The following is a 24,151-nucleotide window of genomic DNA, read 5'->3' as shown; positions in this document are numbered from 1 at the left end:
TTGGATTTAAAAGCTGCCGGACTGCAAATGACTCAAATGAAGAAAGAAGAAAAAGGAGCTTATCAAGCGGACGACAGGCAGAAGAGTCTCCTTTTGAAATTTTTTCTTTAAAAAATCATTTTTTTATCCCAAAGTGCCAAAAACAGCATTTCTGGAGCAGAGAAAGAGAGGGAGGGGCTTCTGGGTGGGAAGAGGGAGGGAGACGGGAGGTCCCTGAATAGGATAGAAATGAATCAGGGATAGAGAGAAATATATATGTAGATACAGGGAGTCCTTGATTTATGACCACAATTGAGCCCCAAATTTTCTGTTGCTAAGTGAGACGTTTGTTCAATGAATTTTGCCCCGTGTATCTTTCTTGCCACAGGGGATCACGTGGCCCCGGGACGCTCCCACCGTCATAAGTATGAGTCAGTTGCAAAGCATCTGGATTTTGATCATGTGACCCTGTAACGGTCGTAAGTGTGAAAAGCGGTCATAAGTCATTTTTTTCACTGCTGTTGTAACTTTGAATGGTCACTAAATGAACTGTTGTAAGTCAAGGACTGCCTCTATTGAATAAGCGAGAGAGACCTTGCTGGATTCCTCTCCCCCACCCCAAATCATATTAGGGTTGGTTTTCCGGGATCATAACAGAATAAGAGAGTTGGAAGGGACCTCCGTTTTGCGCCCCACCCCCGCATGATACTCATCCAATCTCCTCAGTATTCCTGGAGAGGTGGACTAGATGCCCTCTGAGTTCCCACAGTGCCCAGAATTAGCCTAAGCTGGATCAGCCGAGAGTCCAGAAGGGCAAAGTGGATCCAGAGCTCGAGGGTCCTTCGGGGCTCAGAAGGGGAGGAGGGACCCCCAGCAGCTGCGCTGGTTGACAAGGGGGGAGGGGCAGCCCCACAGCCAGCCAGGACTTGGGGGTCACACGCTCCCCCCAATCCGAAGGGAAGCCAGGAAAACCCTCAGATGACAGTCCAGGCAGGAAGAGGCGGAGGGGATCTGCAGGGATCCCTCCTAATCCAGCCGGATCACCAGGCCATGGGGGAATTTCTGCACGGATCTCTTGGCTTTACAAGAGAAAACGGCCTTTCCCTTCTTTGAAAGCCATGCCTGTATGAAGCGGCTCCTTCCGATTTCCTACCCCGTGACCCCAAATGTGAAGGAATCTCCCCCTTTCTTCCTTTCTGTGGGTCGGGATCCCCCTTTTCCTTGCAAAGCAGCCCCGCGTGAAGATCCCGGAATAAACTTCAGCCGTTTCTCCTCCGCTTCCCGCTCCTTTCCTCGGAGAACTTCCACATCTTTGCCATTATTTCAAGGTATTTTTCTCTTTCAACAGAAAAATATATAAAGTAACTTTTTGGAAGAAATTGTGCCAGGATAAAAGTGCAGATATAAAGTGGAATCTGATGAACCTTTTCCCCATAAATTTGCATATTTCGGTTGTGGAACAAGAAGTGCTCCTAAAACGACTTTTGATTATTATTTATTAAGACTATTATGGCATAAAACAGAAAATAAAGGTAGTGAGGAAAAGGGAAAGGAAGGGGAAGGACAAGCAGGGGATAAAGGGCAAAGGAATAAAAGAGAGGGAGAAACCTTTTTTCCAGCACAATAATAGAGGAAGTCAAATTGCAGCCTCGGTTCTTATTTCTACTGTAGATTCTTAGTAAATATGAACCATTTCTATAATCTCCACCCCCTTCCTGTCTCCCCTTGCCCGCCCGCCTTAAAGAAAGGGAGGCCCTGAAAGGAAGCTGGTAGGTCTCAGCAGGAAAAGATCCAGCCTGCCCCTCCCCCTCCCGTTCCACAAACCTCCACCCCCACCCCCACCCCCGGGGCTCACACTGCAGGGCAGTGGCTGATGGGCAGGGACCCCATGGAGCAGTGGTGAAATCCAAATTTTTTTACTACCAGTTCTGTGGGCGTGGCTTGGTGGCGTGGCAGGGGAAGGATACTGCAAAATCCCCATTCCATCCCCACACCTGGGGGAAGGATATTGCAAAATCTCCATTCCCACCCCACTCTGGGACCAGCCAGAGGTGGTATTTGCCGGTTCTCCGAACTGCTCAAAATTTCCGCTACCGGTTCTCCAGAACCTGCTGGATTTCACCCCTGCCATGGAGAGAGAATCTGCCCATTTCATCTCCCGGGACTGCAAAGGGGGGCTCTTGAGTGACTTTGGGAAGAGGGAAATTATCCAGTGGTGGGATTCAATTTTTTAAACAACCGATTCTGTGGCCGTGGCTTATTTTGTGGGCGTGGCTTGGAGGTCATGTGACTGGGTGGGCATGGCTAGCTGGTCATGTGACAGGGTGGCCATAGCTATGTGTATAGGGACTACTCAGAGGGCTGAAAAAAGTCATTTCTGACCGGTCCTCGCACTTTTGACTGGTCCTCACACTCATGACTGGTCATCATTTATGCCCATTGTAACATTCTTAACAACAATGTCACTCATTTCACAACTGCTTCTCTTCACCATGGTGACAAGATAGGGTGAAAAACGTAAAATGTGAGGACAGTCGTAAGTTCGAGGACTGGTCAAAAGTGCGAGGACCAGGCAAAAATAACTTTTTCAGCCCTCTGAGTAGTCCATATGCACAAAAGGACTACCCAGAGGGCTGAAAAAAGTGATTTCTGACAGGTCCTCGCACTTTTGACCGGTCCTCGCACTTAAGACTGGTCATCATTCATGCCCGTTGCAGCATTCTTAACAACCGTGTCACTCATTTCACAACTGCGGTGCTTCATGTGACTGGGTGGGCGTGGCCAGGTGGTCATGTGACATCGCTTCTTTGCCGTAATGACAGTTTGCTGCAATGATCATAAGTCATAAGTGTGAAAAACGGTCATAAGTCACTTTTTCCAGTGCCATTGTAACTGTTGTAAGTCAAGGATTACCTGTACAAAAATGCAAAAAGCTTCTTTGCTTGCAAAATGCTGCCCTAAATACCAATCATTAGATAAGAAATACCTGCAGACAGGAGTTACAAATCAGGGAGGGTGCCAGAGCACCTTGAGGAATTAAAAGAGTTAAAATGCAATGATAACTATCAGCGGCCAACTCTTGCTCATAAAGTGAAACCCTTTAGCAGAGACGTCATTGAAGCTCTCCAGAATGAAGCAAAGAAGCAAACAGAGTAGCTGTCGCTTGTTAAACCAATGACCAGAACAAAGAGACACAGGAACTAGTCAGATTTCCGAAGCTGCTTCATTTCAGGAACAGAAATTAACATTTTTCCTTCCAAGCTGAATAGGGTCCCATCACTATCCCATCACTAAACACAGGATTAAACATCACCAAGCCCAGAATTAAACTTCACCAAAAACCAGTTTTAGACCAAAAGTCAGAAAGGGTAAGTAAATTCACGTTTGAATGTAAATCTTTCTAGCTAGCCAATAAGCCTTGCTGAATGTCACTCATCTTGGTTCTTTGTCATTAAAAGCTTCTGCTTTGTTATTCAATTATTTCTTCAAAGTGCTGATCATTGAAGAACTCTAACAGGGGAGTATTTCCTCCCAACAGCGGTGTAAAAAGCTTAAAACAACACTTCCCCTTTTAAGAAAGTCAAGCACCTCCGGAACCGGAAGTGACAGTAAGTCTAGGCATACTGCCGGAGAGGCAGTTTCTGTAATAAAGATTAGGCTAGGAAACAACACCAAATGTTGTAATTAATCCTTACAGGATTAACCCTGTAAAGTGGAAAAAAAACAAAAGGAGATTTCTTTTAACAACTTGTCTCCGAACTGCTTAACTACTTAACAACCGGTTCTACCGAACCGGTGCGAACCAGTAGAATCCCACCACTGATGGAGACACAATCTTTTGGAAAGGAGGGAGCCGGAAAAGGCCCTTCACCTGCTCAGCCTGGGAAGGGGGGGAAGCTCTGGACAAGAACTGGGCAGAAGATCCTGGAGGAGGAAACCATCCTCCCTTCACAAGTTCAGCCCTGGAACATCATCCAATACCGGGAGGCTGAGGGTCCCCGAGGACTTTGCAGCCGACTCCATGGCTTTTGCAGGCGATGGCTGAGACCAGAGAAGAACACCAAAGCCCAGATGCTGGACCTGGTGGTTCTGGAGCAGCTCCTCTTCATTCTGCCCCCAGAGATGGAGGGCTGGGTGCGGGAGTGTGGAGCAGAGACCAGCTCCCAGGCGGTGGCCCTGGCGGAAGGCCTCCTCCTGAGTCAGGCAGAGGAGCATAAGGAGCAGATCCAGTTGCAGGTGAGAGACTTTAGGGAGCTCAGAAGGAAATAGAGAATCTGTTTGAATACTTCACCCTCCTTCCCAAACTTCTCTGGCGTTCATCATATGTGGAAATTCACCAATTCTTTTAGGACAGAGTTCCCTTGTTTTCTCACTCAACCTCACAGAAGGATATTGGAGGCTATGAGGTTGTGTTCCGAATATAAGAATCCACTTTATGTCGTGTGTCATTCATTAATTCTACTTCTTTTTTCCTTCCTCCTACTGGAAGTGCTGCACTGTGGAGATCAGAGATCCTGAGGGAAAGAAGAACCCATCAGATCCCCCTCAGGAGCTGTTTTTCAGGAGGATCCCTTGGGAAGATCCAAGTTGGGACACCTCAGGAGGTAATGGAAGATCCTCCAATTTCCTATCTGTCTTAACTTCGCTATCTCTTCTTTTCTATAGAATATCTCCTATTTTGTTAATTATGCATATTGAAATTATTTATTCCTTACAGAGAAACAAAGAATGAAGCTTTCTGGTTTTTCTGACGGAGATCAAACAGCAGTTGAACCTCCAAATCAGGTAAGAAAGGGAAAATATATTAGATTTCTATTCTCCCTTCAGGAAGTGAAGCGGGTGTGCAGAGGGCTCCCTCCTTCTATTTCCCCCCCCCCCTTGTTTGGCCTGGATTATTTTTGTCTTCTTCCACAACATGCAGAGCAGAATAGCAGGTTCAAGTTCCTGTCAGCCGGCATAGCTTCCTCTTTCTGCTACGTACCTCTCCAAATTTGCAAGAAGCAATTTTTAAAAAGTCCTTCAAGAAATAGGAATAAACATATCACAGTGACAGTAACTGCTCCAGACCCTTTTTTGGGGGGTAATTCTTTGACTCGGAATTGTGCAAGGCTAATGAAAAATAAATAAATACTCACATTGCCACATTACCATTTTTAAAAAGCCTTATTTATAACCTGTAGTTCAAAAATAAGCAAATTGTATTAAAAAATAAAGCCGACTATTAAAATCCAAAGGGAGTGGCCCTGTTGAGCATGTAATCCAGGTACTCTGGGCTACAAAATAATTTCCAATCCTCTGATTTGAGCCTCAATTAGGAGATCAAACATTCCCGCTTTGCAAAGGCTGAGAAATGATTTTCCCAGGGAATTTTCTCTTCTTTCTTTTCCTCCTTTCAGCCAATGGCTCAGACTACTAGATCAATCAGTGATACACAGAGCGATAGATCAGTTGATCCAGAAGTGGGATTACTTTACTAAAAGGCACTGAAAGTTCTGCAGAATCAATAAACTTAATAAAACTTCTCCAAATATTTCTTCAGTGAAAGCAATTTTCAGATTTGCCCATTTTCTCACCTAATATTGGGACTTGTGTGACGCACAGCCATTTAACTTGGTGCATATCTTTATTTTGGGACTTTGGGAACAATGGAACAGTAGGACTCCAAGACCCCTGTTGCCCTTACTACTGTTCAGCCAGGTATCACCTATTCTGTGCCAGTCCATTTGGTTTTTCTTTCCTAAATGTGGAACCTTAAATTTCTCAATGTTGATTTCATTTGTTAAATGGAGCCCAATCTGTTGATTCTTCTGTATCTTGAGTGTTGTTATTCCTGTCAATTTGGTCTAGTCTGCAAATTTGATGAGTTCCCCTTCTATCCTCTTGTCTAAATCATTCATGAAGATGAACAGATCTTGCAAATCCTCCTGTTCTGTTCTGTTTTTTCCGTGTTCAGGAGAGTCTTGTGTCCTTCGAGGAGGTGGCTGTGTCGTTCTCTGAGGAGGAATGGTCTCAGCTGGATCCTGACCAGAAAGCGCTGCATTCGGAAGTCATGCTTGAAAACCATAGGAACGTGGTCTCTCTGGGTAAGAGTTCTCTAGTCCCCAATCAGAGAGTTCAAGAGGACAAATTATAGTTAATTTTTTTATTAAAAAACCACTAATCAGATATCGTCTCCTGGGAGGGAGAAGGAAAGGATCTTCTCGTGCTCCAAGGAAGGAAAGAGTCAATGTCTCTTTGCTTAGATGCTTTCTGTGCCGTTTCATTTCTCAATTTTTCCATTTCTCTTTGAACTTACCTGTGGGGGCTGAGAAGAACAAGGTGTGCTTTTATGTGTCCTCTGGAGGTCATGTGAGAGGAGCGTGTTGTCATTTGTCCTCTGAAACCTCCTCAAATTGTGTGAGAACAGAACTTTCACCCTCAGCCCATGGAAGACCATTCTCCCAATCCAATTCAAGAACAAAGGCCTCATGCAATGTCACTCAGAGCATCCTAGGGTACAGGTAATTCCCGAGTTACGGCAGTTCACTTAGCGACCATTCCACGTTACGACCAGCCCTCCACCAAGTACTTGAGACCCAGTCCCAAAATATTATTATTATTATTATTATTATTATTATTATTATTATTATTATTATTATTATTAATTGAATTTATATACCGCCCTACTCCTGAAGGACTCAGGGCGGTGAACAGCCAAAAGATAAAATACATATAATACAAATGTTAAAAAACCATTAAAATACAATTAAATAATTTGGCCCAGAAAACAAAATTTAAAAACCCCAATTTTATAAGACAAATTTAAAATTTAAAAAAATTAAAAACAGTTTAAAAAAGAGGTTAGGCCAGGCCGGCCTGCTGGAATAGGAATGTTTTGAAGGCACGGCGGAAAGTGCGCAGATCAGTGATCCTCCGTATCTCCGGAGGGAGCTCGTTCCAGATGGCAGGTGCTCCCACAGAAAAGGCTCTCCTCCTGGGGGCCGCCAGTCGACACTGTTGGACCGACGGCACCCTAAGAAGCCCTTCTCTATGGGAGCATACTGGTCGGTGAGAGGCTACTGGTGGCAGAAGGCGGTCTCGTAGATACCCTGGTCCTAGGCCATGGAGCGCTCTAAAGGTGGTCACCAAAACCTTGAAGCGCACCCGGAAGACCACCGGGAGCCAGTGCAGCTCGCGCAGTAGTGGGGTCACATGGGAGCGCCACGTCGCTCCCATAACTACCCGCACGGCCGCATTCTGGACCATCTGGAGCCTCCGGGTGCTCCTCAAGGGGAGCCCCATGTAGACAGCATTGCAGTAGTCCAGGTGGGAAGTGACAAGGGCATGAGTGACCGTTTTTAACGAGTCCTGATCCAGAAAGGGACGCAACTGGCGAATCAGGTGAACCTGATAAAATGCCCTCCCGGCCACAGCCGTCAGATGCCCTTCTAAAGACAGCTCCAGGAGGACACCCAAGTTGTGGACCCTCTCCGTGGGGGCCAACGACTCCCCCCAATAGTCAGTGATGGCACCAACTGACTATATCGGGATGTCGGAAACCACAGCCACTCGGTCTTGGATGGGTTGAGCCTGAGTCTGTTTCTCCCCATCCAGATCCGTACAGCCTCCAGGCACCGGGACATCACTTCAAGGGCATCATTGGGGTGGTCCAGGGTAGAGATTATGAGAGTTGCAGCACCACAGCCGTCATTCACCCTTACGAATGACAGCAGAGGCGCTGCAACATTCACTGTACCTATTCCCCCACCCCCACAGGGAGTTACCGTATTTTTCAGACTATAAAATGCATTTCTCCCCCTCCCCAAAAAGAGCAGGTGGCAATGTCTGTGTCTTAGAGAGCGAATGAGAGCCTGGTTTTGGCCTCCCACACCATCTGTGTGTCTGTTTTTTGCCCTCCCTGGTGTCCAGAAGCACCCTGCAAGGCAAAAACAGGCCTTGTCTTGGTCTTTGTGGGTCCCGTTTTTGTCCTCCTCACAGAGGGTTTGGGAGACCAAAAACGCAGAGTGCTTCTGGACGCCGGGGAGTCTTGTTTTGCTTCTCTGAACCTAGGTGCATCTTATGGTCCAAAAAATATGGTACCTTGCGACGATGTGGCAAGCCATTGGTTCCTTTGTCTACTTCGGTGCACTTGCAGAAAAATGAGGCCTAAAGTAGTGAGAGATATGTGAGATCAGTAGTGGGAAATCTTGCACAAAAGATCTCACGTGATCTTGCACTACAGTGCTTTAGGCCTCTGTTCTCTGCTAACCAAGGCCTGCACAAGGTCCAGGGCCAAATGCTTTGCAAAGAGAGGGGAAGGCCTCTTCGTTTTCAAAGACTTTTGCCCTGGATCTCGTGCAGTCCTCACTTCTTAAACGAACACCGGCCTAAAGTACTGCAGTGTGAGATCACGTGAGATTAGTAGCCTGAGATCTTTCACTACTGGTCTTGTGTAACCTCACACTAAAGTAATTTAGGCCTCCATTCTCTGTGAACCGAGGCCTGTACGAGATCTGGTCAAAGAGCCCTTGGAAGCCGATGAGACTTTGGGGCAGCGAAATAGCCATTCTTGAAGCCTCCCAACCAGAGGTGGGTTTCAACAGGTTCTGACCAGTTCTGGAGAAGAGAAATTTTGAGTAGTTCAGAGAACCGGTATTAAAAATTCTGACTGGCCCCACCCCCATCTATTCTCTGCCTTCTGAGTCCCAGCTGATCGGGAGGAAATGGGGATTTTTGCAGTAACCTTCCTCTGGAGTAGGGTGGGAATGGAGATTTTACAGTATCTTTCCCCTGCCATGCTCACCAAGCCACGCCCACCAAGCCACACCCACAGAACCTGTAGTAAAAAAATTTGAAACCCACCACTGCTCCCAACCTTTCCAGTCTCGGCACAAAGAACGTTTACAAGGCAATGGGTGGCTTCAGCAAGGGATTTCACTCCAAAGTCTCATCACTGGGATCAAGGAATGGGCTGAACGGGGGGTCCCACCCACCAGACGGACACCATGGAGCAGCTGCTCCAAGGTACACCAGGGAAGAAGGAGCTTCTTTCAAAATTGTTTCATTTCTCACAGGTCTCTGCTGAAATTAACCCACCCCAATAATACTTAAGTTTTCTCCTAATTCCTCCTTGGATGCTTCCCCTGATTATTATGAAATTCAGCGTTGAAAAAAGGAAGGTTTTACATTTAGGCAAGAAAAACAAAATGCACAGGTCCAGTATATGTGGTACCTTGCTCAATAGGAGTAACTGTGAGAGGGATTTTGGAGTCCTAGTGGACAACCATTTAGATATGAGCCAGCAGTGTGCAGCAGCTGCCAAAAAAGCCAACACAGTTCTAGGCTGCATAAAGAGAGGGGTAGAATCAAGATCACGTGAAGTGTTAATACCACTTTATAATGCCTTGGAAAGGCCACACTTGGAATATTGCATTCAGTTTTGGTCGCCACAATGTAAAAAATATGTTTAGACTGTAGAAAGAGTGCAGAGAAGAGCAATGAAGAGGATTAGGGGACTGGAGGCTAAAACATGAAGAACGGTTGCAGGAACTGGGTAGGTCTACTTTAATGAAGAGAAGGACTAGGGGAGACATGATAGCAGTCTTCCAATATCTCAGGGGCTGCCCCAAAGAAGAGGGAGCCAAGCTATTCTCCAAACCACCTGAAGGCAGGACAAGAAGCAATGGGTAGAAACTAATCAAGGAGAGAAGCAACTTAGAACTAAGGAGAAATTTCCTGACAGTTAGAACAATTAATCAGTGGAACAACCTGCCTCCAGAAGTTGTGAATGCTCCAACACTGGAAGGTTTTTTTTTAAAAAAAAATTATTATAAATTCGAAACAAAAAACAGAATAAAAACTATAACGAAACACAATCTCATACATACGACTGAGGTTGAGTCAACCCCCATATATATACAGTTTCTAAATAACATTACATATCATCATACTACAGCTTCAAACTACATCTTGCATTTGTTAATCTTCTTATATCTAATATTCCCTTATTTTTATTTTTATTATTTTTTTTAATTTGATTTATATGCCGCCCTTCTCCGGAGACTCAGGGTGGCTTACAATGTATTAAGCAATAGCCTTCATACTTTTGTATATTTATACAAAGTCAGCTTATTGCCTCCACAAACTGGGTCCTCATATTTATATTTAGCTTGCTATTTACATATCTATGCTACATGCTTCCCTAACATCTACCTCATAACATTTTTTTTTTTTTAAATTTGATTTATATGCCGCCCTTCTCCGGAGACTCAGGGCGGCTTACAATGCGTTAAGCAATAGCCTTCATTCTTTTGTATATTTTATACAAAGTCAACTTATTGCCCCCACAAACTGGGTCCTCATTTCACCTACCTTAGAAAGGATGGAAGGCTGAGTCAACCTTGAGCCTTGGAGAGATTCGAACCAGCAGAAATTGCAGGCAGCTGTGTTAATGACAGGGTGCACTAAACCACTGTACTATCAAGGCTCTTTTGACTTCTGTCCATTGGTACCATTTATCCCAGCTTTGATTGAAAATTGATTCTTGTCTATCTTTAAGTATATATGTTAATCTATCACATTCTGCACACCACAAAATTTTGTTGATAATCATCTGATCCGATGGTACTTCCTTCCCTTTCCAAAGTTGCACATATGCAATTCTAGCCGCAGTGGTAATGTGTATGAAAAGGTACCAGTCTGTTTTCCTTATGCCCCCCAGGGTTTATTCCTAGCAAGTAGACCTCTGGTCTCAGTTGAAAACTGACTCCTGTAATCTCCATGAGCCAAACTTTTATCTTACTCCAATTTATTTATTTTATTTATTTTATTTTATTAGATTTCTATACCGCCCTTCTCCCGAAGGACTCAGGGCGGTGAACAGCCAAAAGATAAAACACTGGAATACAAAATTTAAAATAGATTAAAACAGATTAAACAATTTGGCTCAATTTTAAAAATATCCCATAATTAAACAAATTAAAATTAGTGTTTAAAATTTAAATTTAAAAATTTTAAAAGGGAGAAGATTTAGGCCAGGCCAGCTTGATGAAATAAAAACGTTTTAAGCGCGCGGCGGAAGGTGCGCAGATCCGGGATCCTCCGTATCTCCGGGGGGAGCTCGTTCCAGATCGTAGGTGCCCCCACAGAGAAGGCTCTCCCCCTAGGGGCCGCCAGTCGACATTGTTTGGCCAATGGCACCCGGAGGAGCCCCTCTCTATGGGAGCGTACTGGCCGGTGGGAGGCTATTGGTGGTAGCAGGCGGTCCCGTAGATAACCAGGTCCTAAGCCATGGAGCGCTTTAAAGGTGGTAACCAGAACCTTGAAGCGCACTCGGAAGACCACCGGGAGCCAGTGCAGCTCGCGCAGGAGAGGTGTTACATGGGAGCTCCACGTTGCTCTCATAACCACCCGCGCGGCCGCACTCTGCGCCAGTTGGAGCCTCCGAGTGCACCTCAAGGGGAGCCCCATGTAGAGAGCGTTACAATAGTCCAGACGAGAGGTGACGAGGGCATGAGTGACCGTGTGTAGGGAGCCCAATAATTTTGGGCTTGTAGACATGTCCACCATTGGTGGTAAAATGTACCCCTGGCTGACCCACATTTCCAACATTCTGCTGAGGTTCCAGGGAACATCTTTGCAATTCTTGCTGGTGGTATATGCCATCTATATAACATTTTAAATATATTTTCTTTGAAAGACACTCCCATCATCATTTTCGCATTCCTATTCCATATTCGTTGCCATTTTTCCAGATCTAATGAATATCCAAAATTCCTCCCCCAGGCTATCATCGAGTCTTTAACTATTTCCTCAGCTACAAATCGGGACAGGAGGAGGTTATATACCTTAATGATACATTTCTTATCACCTTCCAGGAGGGCCTTATCGAACTCTTGTGGTGAAGTGAACCCCCCCCCCCAATTGGGTTTATCTTTTTGATATCTTGCTTGAATTTGTGCATATGCCCACCAGTCCAAATTGATTCCCTGTATTTGTAGTTCCGCTTTAGATCTAAGATTTCCCCCACCGTCCAACAATTCCCCGTACATCACAGGTTTATCCAAGTTGTATAGAGGTGGGTGTGTAGTCACTTCAAGGGTCACAAAACAATATGGAATCTTGCTATACATCATTCCTTTGATCTTATTCCATACCTTAATCAGACATCCCCTTACATAGTGATTTGTAAAATATTTATGCTGTCCTGCTTTGATTGGCCAGAGAAAATAATGCCACCCCTGCTGTAGATTATACCCTTCAATTTTTAATATACGCTTCCTCTTCAGTATTATCCAATCTTTTACCCAAACCAGGCAAGAAGCTTGATAGTACCGCTCCCAGTTGGGGAGTCCCAAGCCTCCCCTTGTTTTATGCTCCTGCATCATTTTAATACATGACTTTTTCCCTTGCCATATGAATTTTCCCATTATCTGATCCATTTTTCTAAAGAAACTTTTCTCTAATCTTGCCGGGGCCGTTTGGAAAAGATATATCCATTTTGGCAGCACCTGTGCCTTTATCACTGCCACTCTTCCTACCAGGGATAGCTGTACTTTCCTCCACCGATCTAAATCCTGTTCCATTTGCAAGATGAGTTTATCATAATTATTCTTTTTTATCGAGGAGCATTTTGGGGTCAGCCATATGCCCAAGTATTTTACCTTTTTAGCTATTTGTATTCCCATCACATTCTCTATCTCCAATTTCCGTGTCCCCTTAAGATTTTTAACAAGTAATTTGGTTTTGTCCCTGTTAATTTGTAGACCCACTACTGCGCCGAATTCCTCAATACTTCTTAACAAATTTGGCCCTGAGGTCATTGGCTCCTCCAATATAAAGACGAGGTTGTCTGCAAACGCTTGTATTTTAAACTCCTCTTTCCTAACATTAAGTCCTTTTATTTCTTTGTTTTGTCTGATTTGATTTAGTAAAGGTTCCAGAGTCAAAATAAATAATAGTGGGGATAGTGGGCATCCTTGCCTAGTTCCCCTACGTACTTATATCTCCTCTGTTGTTTCACCTTCAATTAACACTCTTACGTATTGCGCAGTATAAAGTGCCCGGATAGCTTGTGTAAAACTAGATCCAAAATCCATCCCCTCAATTTGTAATAAAATAAAGTCCCAATTAACCCTATCAAACGCCTTTTGCGCGTCGAGGAACATTAGAACCATTTCTTTGTCTGTATGTGTTTCATAATATTCCAGTCAGGGGTGGGTTCTAATTTTTTTTACTACCGGTTCTGTGGGCGTGGCTTATTTTGTGGGTGTGGCTTGGAGGTCATGTGACTAGGTGGGTGTGGCTAGCTGGTCAGAGTCATTTCTGGAAGGTCCTCGCACTTACGACCAGTCCTCGCACTTACGACCTGACTCATTTGTTTGCTTTTCACACTGATCAGCTGTAGGACGGCCCTTTGAAGCCCCACGGCAAGAGTTTAAACAGTTTTTTTCCCTCTAGTCATCAGCTGGGACTCAGGAGGCAGCAATAGATTGGGGGTGGGACCAAATAAAAGGTAAGAATAACGTGGGGGGTGTGGGGGGGTGGGAAGGCGGAGGGGGAGAACCAGTTCGGTGACGTCATATCGTCACCGCTACCGGCTCGGCCGAACCGGACCGAACCAAGAGGAACCCACCACTGATTCCAGTGTATCCATGATGGTTCTAACGTTGTCTCGTAAGTATCTATATGGCAAAAAGCCGTTTTGATCTTGGTGGATGTATTCGTTTTAAAAAAAAATAATCTTTCCACTAATATTGATGTAAATATTTTGTAGTCCGAATTTAGTAGGGAGATGGGTCTATAGTTTTTAATCTGTGTTCGATCAGAATCAGGCTTGGGAAGCAACGTGATGTAAGCTTCCATCCATGACCTGGGAACTATACCTTTAGTTAGAACTTCATTAAATAGGTCTTTCATATTTGGCAATAATATATCGTATATCTCTTTCTATAATTCAACTGGCAATCCATCCGGTCCCGGTGATTTGCCACATTTCTGCTTCTTAATAACAGTTTCAATTTCTCCTTCCCTAATCTCTGAATTAAGAATATCCTTCATATTTTGTGGGGTTTTAGCTAATTTTAAGTTTTCAAGCTATGCCCTTACTTGCATCTCCTGTATTCCCTCTTTTTGATATAATTTCTCAAAAAATTTTGTAATCACCCTCTTTTTCCCTTCCACATTCCCCACGAGATTTCCCTCACCATCTTGTAAGGCATCAATTCTCTTTGCTTCTGTTTCTTTTCTTAACCTATATGAGAGCCATTTACCTGCTTTATTAGCATGTTCAAAAAAATGTTGCCTCCCCCGCTTAAGTTTGTTCGCCAATTCCTCTTGATCCAGTAATGATAATTTATGTTTAAGAAGCTCTTTTCTCTCTTTTATCTTCTCATTTCTCGGGTCTACTTGTAATGCCCTCTCTTGCTTTTCCAATTCTTCTAAAATTTTGCCCCTCTTCTTTCTTTCTAATTTCCATTTATGCGCCAACATTTTTATCGAATATCCTCTTATAACCGCTTTCATAATATCCCAGGTATCCTCTCGTCTATTTTCCTCGCAAAAAAGCTTTAGTTCTTTTTTCAATCCCGTGACAAAGTCCTCCTCCCTTACCAGATCTGTCCTCATTGTCCATCTTCCCCTAAACTTTCTTTCGTTCCAAGTTACTGTCACCGGATTGTGGTCCGTCCATTCGTTTGGTCCAATTTCTATTTCTACAGCCAATCTTAATATTTCTGGAATAGCCCAAATCATATCTATCCTGGACCATGTCTTATGTCTAGGGGAGAAATACGTGAATACATCTCTTGGATGTGTAACTCTCCAAACATCTTCCAGTCCTAATTCATCCTGAATTTGATCACATATCAACAGCAGTATCTTCCTTACCCCTTTCCTATTTCCCATATTCACCCCCCTGGCATAATCTTTAGTGGCACCCATAACCGCATTGAAGTCGCCCGTTAAGCAAACATGTTCATACTCCAATTCGTTTAGTTTGTTATAAATCATGTTATAAAAATATAAAAACTGGAAGTTTTTAAGAAGATGTTGGATAACCATTTGTCTGAAGTGGTGTAGGGTTTCCTGCCTAAGCAGGGGGTTGGACTGGAAGACTTCCAAGGTCCCTTCCAACTCTGTTATTCCATTCTATTCCTTAACTCTAAACTGAGTGAGGTTTGCATATATATATACAGTACCATAGATAATTGTAAAGAAAGAGATGTTTTCTAGACATCTTCAAAGCTTTCATGACTTATGAATATAGAAATCATCATGTTTATATCACACCCCTGGAAGCATGCAAACATACAACCTAATGGAATTTTGGAGAAATTCAGAAGGAAATTCACTTGACTTTCTACGCTTTGATCTTTTTCTCTAACCTTGTTATCATTTTCATTTCCCTTTTGCTTTGAAGGTAATAATGGGCAGGAGAATCAAGATTCCTGTGAATTGCTCCAAGTGATCAATGCTAAAGATGGAAGGGAGAAGTTTGGAATTCAAATGGAATTAGGAAGCCATGAGAAAAATCAGTCAAAGAATTGGAATCAGGAAAGCTCATCTTCCACTGATGCTCCGATGCAAGACTTTCTTGCCCAAGAAGAGAAAATAAAGAAAAAATATGTTGGGAAAACTGTGAACCTAATCAAAGCTAAAGTACAAGTAAATGAACACTATTTAACCCCCAAAAAAGGAGAAGATGCTATAAGAAGCCACAACGGACAAAATTACAATGGGACATTCATTCTTTCTCTTGGAAATAACTTCCTTACTTCTCAAAAAGCGATTGACACAAAAGAAAAACCTTATAAATGTTTGAAATGTGGAAAATGTTTTAGGACAAGCTGGCAACTTACTATCCATAAAAGGATCCACTCAGGAGTGAAACCATTTAAATGCACGGAGTGTGGAAAGACCTTTGCTAAAAGAAGTCATCTTATTTCCCATAAGATGATCCACACAGGGGAGAAGCCGTATAAATGCATGGAGTGTGAAAAGATGTTTCCTTACGGCAGTGAACTTACAAGACACAAAAACGTCCACACAGGGGAGAAGCCATATAAATGCATGCAATGTAGGAAGACTTTTGCTTATAGAAGTAGTCTTATTTCCCATAAAAGAATCCACACAGGGGAGAAGCCATATAAATGCACGGAATGTAGAAAGACCTTTGCTCATAGATGTAATCTTATTTGCCATAAAAGAATCCACACAGGGGAGAAGCCATATAAATGCATGGAGTGTGGAAAGACGTTTACTCAAAGTGGTCATCTTATTTTGCATAATATGATCCACACAGAGGAGAAGCCGTATAAATGCATGGAGTGTGGAAAGAGTTTTCCTCAGAGCACTGGACTTACAAGGCACAAACAGCTCCACTCAGGAGTGAAACCATTTAAATGCATGGAATGTGGAAAGGCCTTTGCTAAAAGAAGTCATCTTATTTCCCATAAGATGATCCACACAGGAGAGAAGCTGTATAAATGCATGGAGTGTGGAAAGAGTTTTGCTCAGCGCAATGGACTTACAAGACACAAAAAGCTCCATTCAGGGGAGAAGCCGTATAAATGCATGGAGTGTGGAAAGAGTTTTGCTCAGTGCAAAGGACTTACAAGACACAAAAAGCTCCACTCAGGGGAGAAGCCGTATAAATGCACGGAGTGTGGAAAGACCTTTGCTCAAAGAAGCAATCTTATTTCCCATAAGAGGACCCACACAGGGGAGAAGCCGTATAAATGCATGGAGTGTGGAAAGACGTTTACTCATGGCAGTGGACTTACAAGACACAAAAAGATCCACTCAGGAGAGAAACCATTTAAATGCATGGAATGTGGAAAGAACTTTGCTCAGAATGGTACTCTTATTTCTCATAGAAGGATCCACGCTGGGGAGAAACTATATAGCAATAGCGATTCCACTTAGATTTATATACTACTCCACAATGCTTTACCACTTTATCTCTGAGCAATTTACAAAGTCAGCATATTGTCCCCAGCAATCTGGGTCCTCATTTTAGCAACCTTAGAAGTATGAAAGGCTGAATCAACTATTAAAAGTAATCTATATGAGTTCAAGATGTTTTCAATATAATGCCAATTTGAAACTTTTCAATTTCCATTTATTTAAAATGCTCCATCCGTTTTCATGCTGAAATATTTCTTCTTATGCAAAATTTGCATTTCTTGCTCACTCACGATTTTCACTTTGTAAAGCCGCTGCCTTTTTTTTAGCTATTCCACAAAGATCTTTAATGTTCCCAGATGCAAATGGGCTTATGATGAAAAATAACAACAAGAACAACCCACACCTGAAATGTTGTTCTTTGTCTGGGTGGCAACCAGATTAGAGCTCTGCTTCAAATTAGAAATAACAAATTGAATGTTGGCTTGGTGGGATGTTAATGTGACTGGATGGGCGTGGCCAATTTTTTTCAACTTTTAAAAGCATTTTTGCACAACCTTAAGAGATTGCAGAAAAAATGCTTTTAAAAGCTCTGACAATCCCAGCTGAGCCGCACGATCATCAGAGGCTTTTTTTTTACTTTTAAAAGCATTTTTTCGGCCGAAGAGGTTGTAGAAAAAATGCTTTTTAAAAGTAAAAGAAAAAAAAAAGCCTTTGATGAGGTGGGCGGGGTAAGCGAGCGGTAATCGGGCCGGGGACTGGTTCGGGGGTGTGGCCAGCCAATGTTATTACGGGTTCTCCGAACTACCACAAATTTTTACTACCGGTTCTTGCAAACCGGTGCGAACCAGGAGCAACCCACCACTGGGGCTCACCCAGACCCTCCCATTAATCCATCTAAGAATTGTGCCAGTTAGAGGATTTGGTGAAGGAGGAGATCAAGAGGGATCCAGTCCAAGGTTGTGTGGTGATCCTGGGATCTGCCTGATCTCAGCCTCAATCTGCCCCCACCTTCCCTTTCCCCAAGTTCCCCCCCCCCAATCCCTTCCACACTCCTTGCCGCCAGTGGTGGGTTGCCCCTGGTTTCTATAGAACCGGTAGTAAAACCGATGGGAGGCTCCGCCCACTGACCCCGACGTCACCAAAATGCTTCTGCGCCTGTGCAAAAGAGCACACGAGTGAAGCGAGTGCATGCGGCCCCGTTGCAAACCGGTAGTAAACGTAAGTAGAACCCACCCCTGCCTACCACCCCCATCCCGGCCAAGCTGCCATCTGGGACTCGGACCCCACCCCACCTGGAAGGAGGCTGGTCAGCTGCAGGCAGAGCCTGGTCTGGGGGGTTTCCCTCTGCATTCCCCCAAATCCCCCCCTCAGCAAGGATCTTGGCATGGCTCTGCCAAAGCCTTGGTGCATCCTGGAATCAGGGTTGCCAGGGCTCTGGACATGGTCAGTCAGTCCCATGTGGCATCTGAAGTAACCAACTTGGTATTCTATTCTGGGGCCTCCTGTGCTTCTCATATGCCTCCTCTTCCTTCCTTCCCTCCAGCCAAGCCCACCGTCACCATCTCCTCCACCACAATGGAACCCGCTTCCCCCAACACCATCCTCCTTGTGCACCACGATGGGCTTTTACCCGTTGAGGTCCAGTGGCTGAAGAACAGGTGGCCGGACAAGGAAATTTTGGAGATTTGGGGCAGCTTTTCCTTACAGAGACCTGAAAAAGTATTGCAATGAAAAAGAAAAGCACACACAAACACTAAAATCTTGCCCAAAATTTTTCCACATTTTGGGAAATTGCAAATGGGAAGGGAAGGAGGAGGGACATTCCTTCCCATTCCTCCCTTGGGGAGAGAGCACCCCAACTTTGTGGCCAGTTCTTCTTGAACCCCCCCCCCTTTTCCTTGTGACATTTGACTCAATTTCCAGCCAAGCGACCCCCAGGCTCCCTCCTTTGCTGCCACCCCCATCCTAGCCCCATCTTCTCTGTTCCTATGAAGCTATTGCAGGGAGGGAACAGGGGAAGTGGGCCCTCCCTCCTTGATTAATCTTCTAATTAAGTCATTTAGGGAGAATTCCAGAATATCCTGCAGATGAAATGGGGAGGAATCCCTGGTCCTCTCCAGCCTTTTCCTCCATGAAATGGGTCTATTTTCCCTCTGTCTGTCCCTGCCTATCAACTACACCCCTGCAGTGTGGGCCTGCCTTGGGGGAGGGGGTTGAAAGGGAATAAACATATGTTATTCTCCCTGAAGCTGCATCGAGAGAATCCAGGATAGGATGGGTGTTGCTCTGTTCTGCCTGGAGACTGAGCACGTGCTCATAATTTGCACATGTAGTCCCTCCTTCCTCGCCTGGTGCTTCCCCAGTTCGGCTCAGTCTTCAGCGCAGAGAGACATGTTTGAATGATCAGCTTCACCTTTCATTCTGTGATCATCTAAGCATGAGCTTTCGAAGAGATTTATTATTGTAATTGTGAGGATCACTTTTGCGATCAGGCTGCTAGTGGTCCACTGGTTAGCGGCCTTGTGCTGACTTTTCTACAGCCGAGGTCCCCACCAGGTTCTGAAGGGCCTGGCTGAATCCCTGCCTCTGGCATCACATCTTCTCCAGCCTCCTCATTGTTTGACTCGATTGCCAGCTGCACAGGGTGAACTGCACCACACCAGCCTCCTCGTTGTCAGAATCAGGAGATAAAATCAAAACCCTTGACTGAAAAGTGCAACTGAAGAAGTTTAATATGGAGGAAATACGCAGCTGCTGTCCAAAGGAAAAGGGAGATACGGACACAAACTTTTAGTTTTATATCCATATAAATGAATTTAAGATTCGCAGCAGAGAAGACAGTCAGGAACATCCTGAGGTAAATCTCAAACGGCGCCCAGAAGGAAAAGGCGGGAAAAAGGGAAACGCCCCCTTTCCACCCGCAGCAACCAATCAGAGCGCAGATCCCCTCAGCCACAACGGGGTCTTCGAGACCATTGGGCACTTAACCTTCTTCAGCCATTAAATTGAATATCTTCACATTTAAAGTGTTCAAAGGAAACAAACGACTTTGCTTTTGTCCATTAGATGGAATTGTCAGGTTGGAATAATTGTTTTTTTTCCTTGCACTGTGCTAAAAAGAATTCAACATCTTTTTTTCCTTCTTTTCTTGTACCTCAAACTTTCTTTCCCCCTCTTTTTCTCCTTTCCTTAATTTCCTATTTCTATTTTTCTTTGTGTTTTGTATAATAAATAAGACCTTGAGACTCTAGAAAGAGTGCAGAGAAAAGCAACAAAGATGGAGGCAAAAACATATTTAAAAAACTTGGTTCCTGGAACTGGGTATTTTCTAGTCTGATGAAAAGAAGGAGGAGGGCAGACATGATGGCACCTTCTGATATCTCAGCGGCTGCCAGAAAGAATATTTATTTTTTCTCTTCTCTTCTCTTCTCTTCTCTTCTCTTCTCTTCTCTTCTCTTCTCTTCTCTTCTCTTCTCTTCTCTTCCCTTCCCTTCCCTTCCCTTCCCTTCCCTTCCCTTCCCTTATATGTATATAAGAAATAATCAACAGCTCTAGAAACGCAACAGAAGAAAGGCAAAAACTTCCTTCCATGCATTTGGGTTCATATAAAAGGGGGAAAAGAAGCACAGACATCGAAGCCTTTGTCTGACAGGGAGCCGTTGGGAGGGGCCTTTCCTCCCACTCCCAAGCCCATCCACCCCGCCCTCTCCCTTCCCCCTCCCATTCACTCCTCTTTCCCGCCCTTTCTACGATCCTGGCACTTTGCACCAAATCCACCAGGGGGCGCCCTCTGCCAAGGGATGGTGACTCCAGGCACTTCCCCATTGGTCCACTGGAGCCTTGCCTCTCTAGGACTTACGGAGAGGCTCCGGGTGAGTCTAGCGTTTCGTTTTCTTCCCATCTCAGATACCGAAACTGGAAGCCATTTGTGGTCTTTGCAAGGCAAACTTTCCTCTTGGGGGAAGAAGAAAAAGGGCGGAATCCCTTGCAGGGATCAGTCCTGCAGCACCAGAAATGGTCCCGTGAAGGAAAAGGCATCTGGAGACCCACCAGAGTCCTTGGAGCCATTTGCAGTTGCTCTGCAGGACAGAGAAAGGATGGAGACACAACCTTTTGGAAAGGAGGGAGCCAGAAAAGGCCCTTCAGCTGCTCAGCCTGGGAAGGGGGTGAAGCTCTGGACAAGAACCGGGCAGGAGATCCTGGAGGAGGAAACCATCCTCCCTTCAGAAGTTCAGCCCTGGAACTCCATCCAATACTGGGAGGCTGAGGGTCCCCGAGGACTTTGCAGCCGACTCCATGGCTTTTGCAGGCGATGGCTGAGACCAGAGAAGAACACCAAAGCCCAGATGCTGGACCTGGTGGTTCTGGAGCAGCTCCTGTTCCTTCTGCCCCCAGAGATGGAGCGCTGGGTGAGGGAGTGTGGAGCAGAGACCAGTTCCCAGGCGGTGGCACTGGTGGAAGGCTTCCTCCTGAGCCAAGCGGAAGAGCAGAAGGAGCAGGTCCACTTGCAGGTAAGAGTTCAAAAGAGAATAGAGAATGTGTTTGAATACTTCACCCTTCCTTCCCAAACTTCTGTAACCTTCATAATATGTGGCAATGTCCCACCTATTCTTGTAGGACATTGTTCCATTGTTTCTCATTCAACCTCACGGATGGATATTGGGGGCTTTGAGGTGGCGTTCTGAATATAGGAATCCACTTTACGTCGTGTGATGTACATTAATTCTGCTTCTTCCTTCCTCCTATTGGAAGTGCTGCACTGTGGAGATCAGAGATCCTGAGGAAAAGAAGAACCCATCAAATCCCCCTCAGGAGCTATTTTTCAGGTGGATCCCTTGGGAAGATCCAAGTCCGGACACCTCAGGAGGTAATGGAAGATCCTCCGATTTCCCATCTTTCTTAACTTCGTTCTCTCTTCTCTTCTATAGAATATCTCCTATTTTGTTAATGATGCATTTTGAAATTATTTATTCCTTACAGAGAAACAAAGAATGAAGCTTTCTGGTTTTTATGACAGGGATCAAACAGCGGTTGAACCTCCAAATCAAGTAAGAAAGGGAAAAGTGATTAGATTTCTATTCTCCCTTCAGGAAGTGAAGCGGGTGTGCAGAGGGCTCCCTCCTTCTATTCCCCCCCCCCTTGTTTGGGCTGGATTATTTTTCTCTTCTTCCACAACACAGAGAGCAGAATGGCAGGTTCAAGTTCCTGTCAGCCAGCATAGCTTCCTCTGGTTATCTTGTTCTGCTAGGTTCTCCTCCAACTTTGAGTTTATAAGAAGCAATTTTTAAAAAGTCCTTCAAGAGTAAACGTATCACAGTGGCAGGACCTGCTAGAGACCCTTTTTGGGGGAGAATTCTTTGACTCGGAATTGTGCAAGGCTAATGAAAAATAACTAAATACTCAAATTACCTCATTACCATTTTTAAAAAGCCTTTATAACCAGTAGTTCAAAAATAAGCAAATTGTATTAAAAAATAAAGCCGACTATTGAAATCCAAAGGGAGTGGCCCTGTTGAGCATGTAATCCAGGTACTCTGGGCTACAAAATAATTTCCAATCCTCTTATTTGAACCTCGATTAGGAGATCAAACATTCCCGCTTTGCAAAGGCTGAGAAATGAATTTCCCAGGGAATTTTCTCTTATTTGTTTTCTTCCTTTCAGCCAATGGCTCAGACTACTAGATCAATCAATGATAGACAGAGCGATAGATCAGTTGATCCAGAAGTGGGATTACTTTTACTTTTACTTTTACTTTTATTATATTTATATACCGCCCTTCTCCTGAAGGACTCAGGACGGCCCTCTCTGTGGGAGCGTAATGGTCGGTGGGAGGCAATCGGTGGCAGAATGAGGTCCTATAGATAACCAGGTCCTAAGCCATGGAGCGCTTTAAAGGTGGTAACCAACACCTTGAAATGCACCCAGAAAACCACCGGGAGCCAGTGCAGCTCGCGCAAGAGGGGTGTTACATGGGAACGACGAGTCGCCCCCATTATTACTCGCGTGGCTGCATTCTGGACCAGTTGGAGCCTCCGGGTGCTCCTCAAGGGGAGCCCCATGTAGAGAGCATTACAATAGTCCAGACGGGAAGTGATGAGGACGTGAGTGACTGTGTGCATGGTGTCCCGATCCAGAAATGGACGCAACTGGGAGATCTGGCGAATCTGATAAAAAGCCCCCCCTGGCCATGGCCATCATACAATCCTCCAAAGACAGCCATGAATCCAGGAGGATGCCCAAGTTGCGAGCCCTCTCTGAGGTGGGTAAGATCTCATCCCCAATAGCCAGCGATGGTGTTAGCTGACTATATCGGGCTGTCGGAAGCCACAGCCACTCAGTCTTGGAGGGGTTGAGTCTGAGCCTGTTCCTCCCCATCCAGATCTGCACGGCCTCCAGGCAACGGGACATCACATCAAGGGCATTATTGGGGTGGCCTGAGGTTGAAATGTACAACTGCGTGTCATCAGCATAATGTTAAACAGGAGGGGCAAGAGGACTGACCCTTGCGGCACCCCACAAGTGAGGAACTTTGAGGTCAATCTCTGCCCCCCCGTCAACACAGACTGCGTGCGGTCAGAGAGGAAGGAGGAGAACCACCGTAGCATGGTGCCCCCCTCTAGCCGACACAGCATGATACCATGATCGATGGTATCAAAAGCCGCTGAGAGATCTAGGAGGACCAGGACAGAGGAGCAACCCCTGTCCCGAGCCCTCCAGAGATCATCAACCAATGCGATCAATGCCGTTTCTGTGCTGTAACCCGTCCTGAAGCCCGACTGGCACGGATCTAGATAGACAGCTTCATCCAGGAATCGAGGAAGTTGTCTCGCCACCGCACTCTCAACAACCTTCGCCGCGAAGCGGAGGTTGGAGACAGAATGATAATTAGCTAATACAGCCAGGTCCAGGGAAGGCTTCTTGAGGAGGGGCCTCACCACCGCCTCTTTCAGGGCAGATGGGAAGACACCCTCACTCAATGAAGCGTTGGTAATCTCCTGAAACCAGCCTCGGGTAACCTCCCGGGAGGCCAGCACCAACCAGGAGGGACACGGGTCCAGTAAACATGTGGTAGCGTTAAGCCTCCCCAAAATCCTGTCCACGTCCTCAGGAGTCACATGGTCAAACGCCTCCCAGATAACACTCTCAAGACTCACCTCCGTCATCCCGTCCAAGGCTATCCAATCAGAGTCCAGGCCGCCCCGAATCTGAGCAATTTTATCATGCAGGTATTGTCCAAAATCCTCAGCTCTACCCTGCAAGGGATCCTCCATTGCTCCCACCTGTTGT

At 45.1% G+C, this 24,151-nt stretch overlaps 2 protein-coding genes across 2 annotated transcripts; both read left to right on the top strand.

The window, feature by feature from the left end:
* The first annotated feature begins 1,726 nt into the window (after positions 1 to 1,726).
* LOC148116128 (uncharacterized) lies at positions 1,727 to 17,066 on the top strand. Its single transcript, XM_087884858.1, has 5 exons — positions 1,727 to 4,215; positions 4,469 to 4,583; positions 4,697 to 4,764; positions 5,933 to 6,062; positions 15,377 to 17,066. The coding sequence occupies exons 1-5, from the start codon at positions 3,802 to 3,804 to the stop codon at positions 16,879 to 16,881; spliced, it is 2,232 nt and encodes a 743-aa protein (XP_087740984.1). The 5' UTR covers positions 1,727 to 3,801; the 3' UTR covers positions 16,882 to 17,066.
* Positions 17,067 to 20,429: 3,363 nt separating this feature from the next.
* LOC132710701 (uncharacterized) lies at positions 20,430 to 22,166 on the top strand. Its single transcript, XM_087884914.1, has 3 exons — positions 20,430 to 21,374; positions 21,616 to 21,730; positions 21,844 to 22,166. The coding sequence occupies exons 1-3, from the start codon at positions 20,664 to 20,666 to the stop codon at positions 22,149 to 22,151; spliced, it is 1,134 nt and encodes a 377-aa protein (XP_087741040.1). The 5' UTR covers positions 20,430 to 20,663; the 3' UTR covers positions 22,152 to 22,166.
* Positions 22,167 to 24,151: the final 1,985 nt, after the last annotated feature.

The sequence above is a fragment of the Pantherophis guttatus genome, chromosome 2, assembly GCF_059756535.1.
Source record: "Pantherophis guttatus breed Tessera chromosome 2, ASM5975653v1, whole genome shotgun sequence".
NCBI classification, from domain to species: Eukaryota; Metazoa; Chordata; class Lepidosauria; order Squamata; family Colubridae; genus Pantherophis; species Pantherophis guttatus.
Note: the sequence above shows the minus strand (reverse complement) of the source record. Positions and strands in the feature narration are given on the sequence as shown.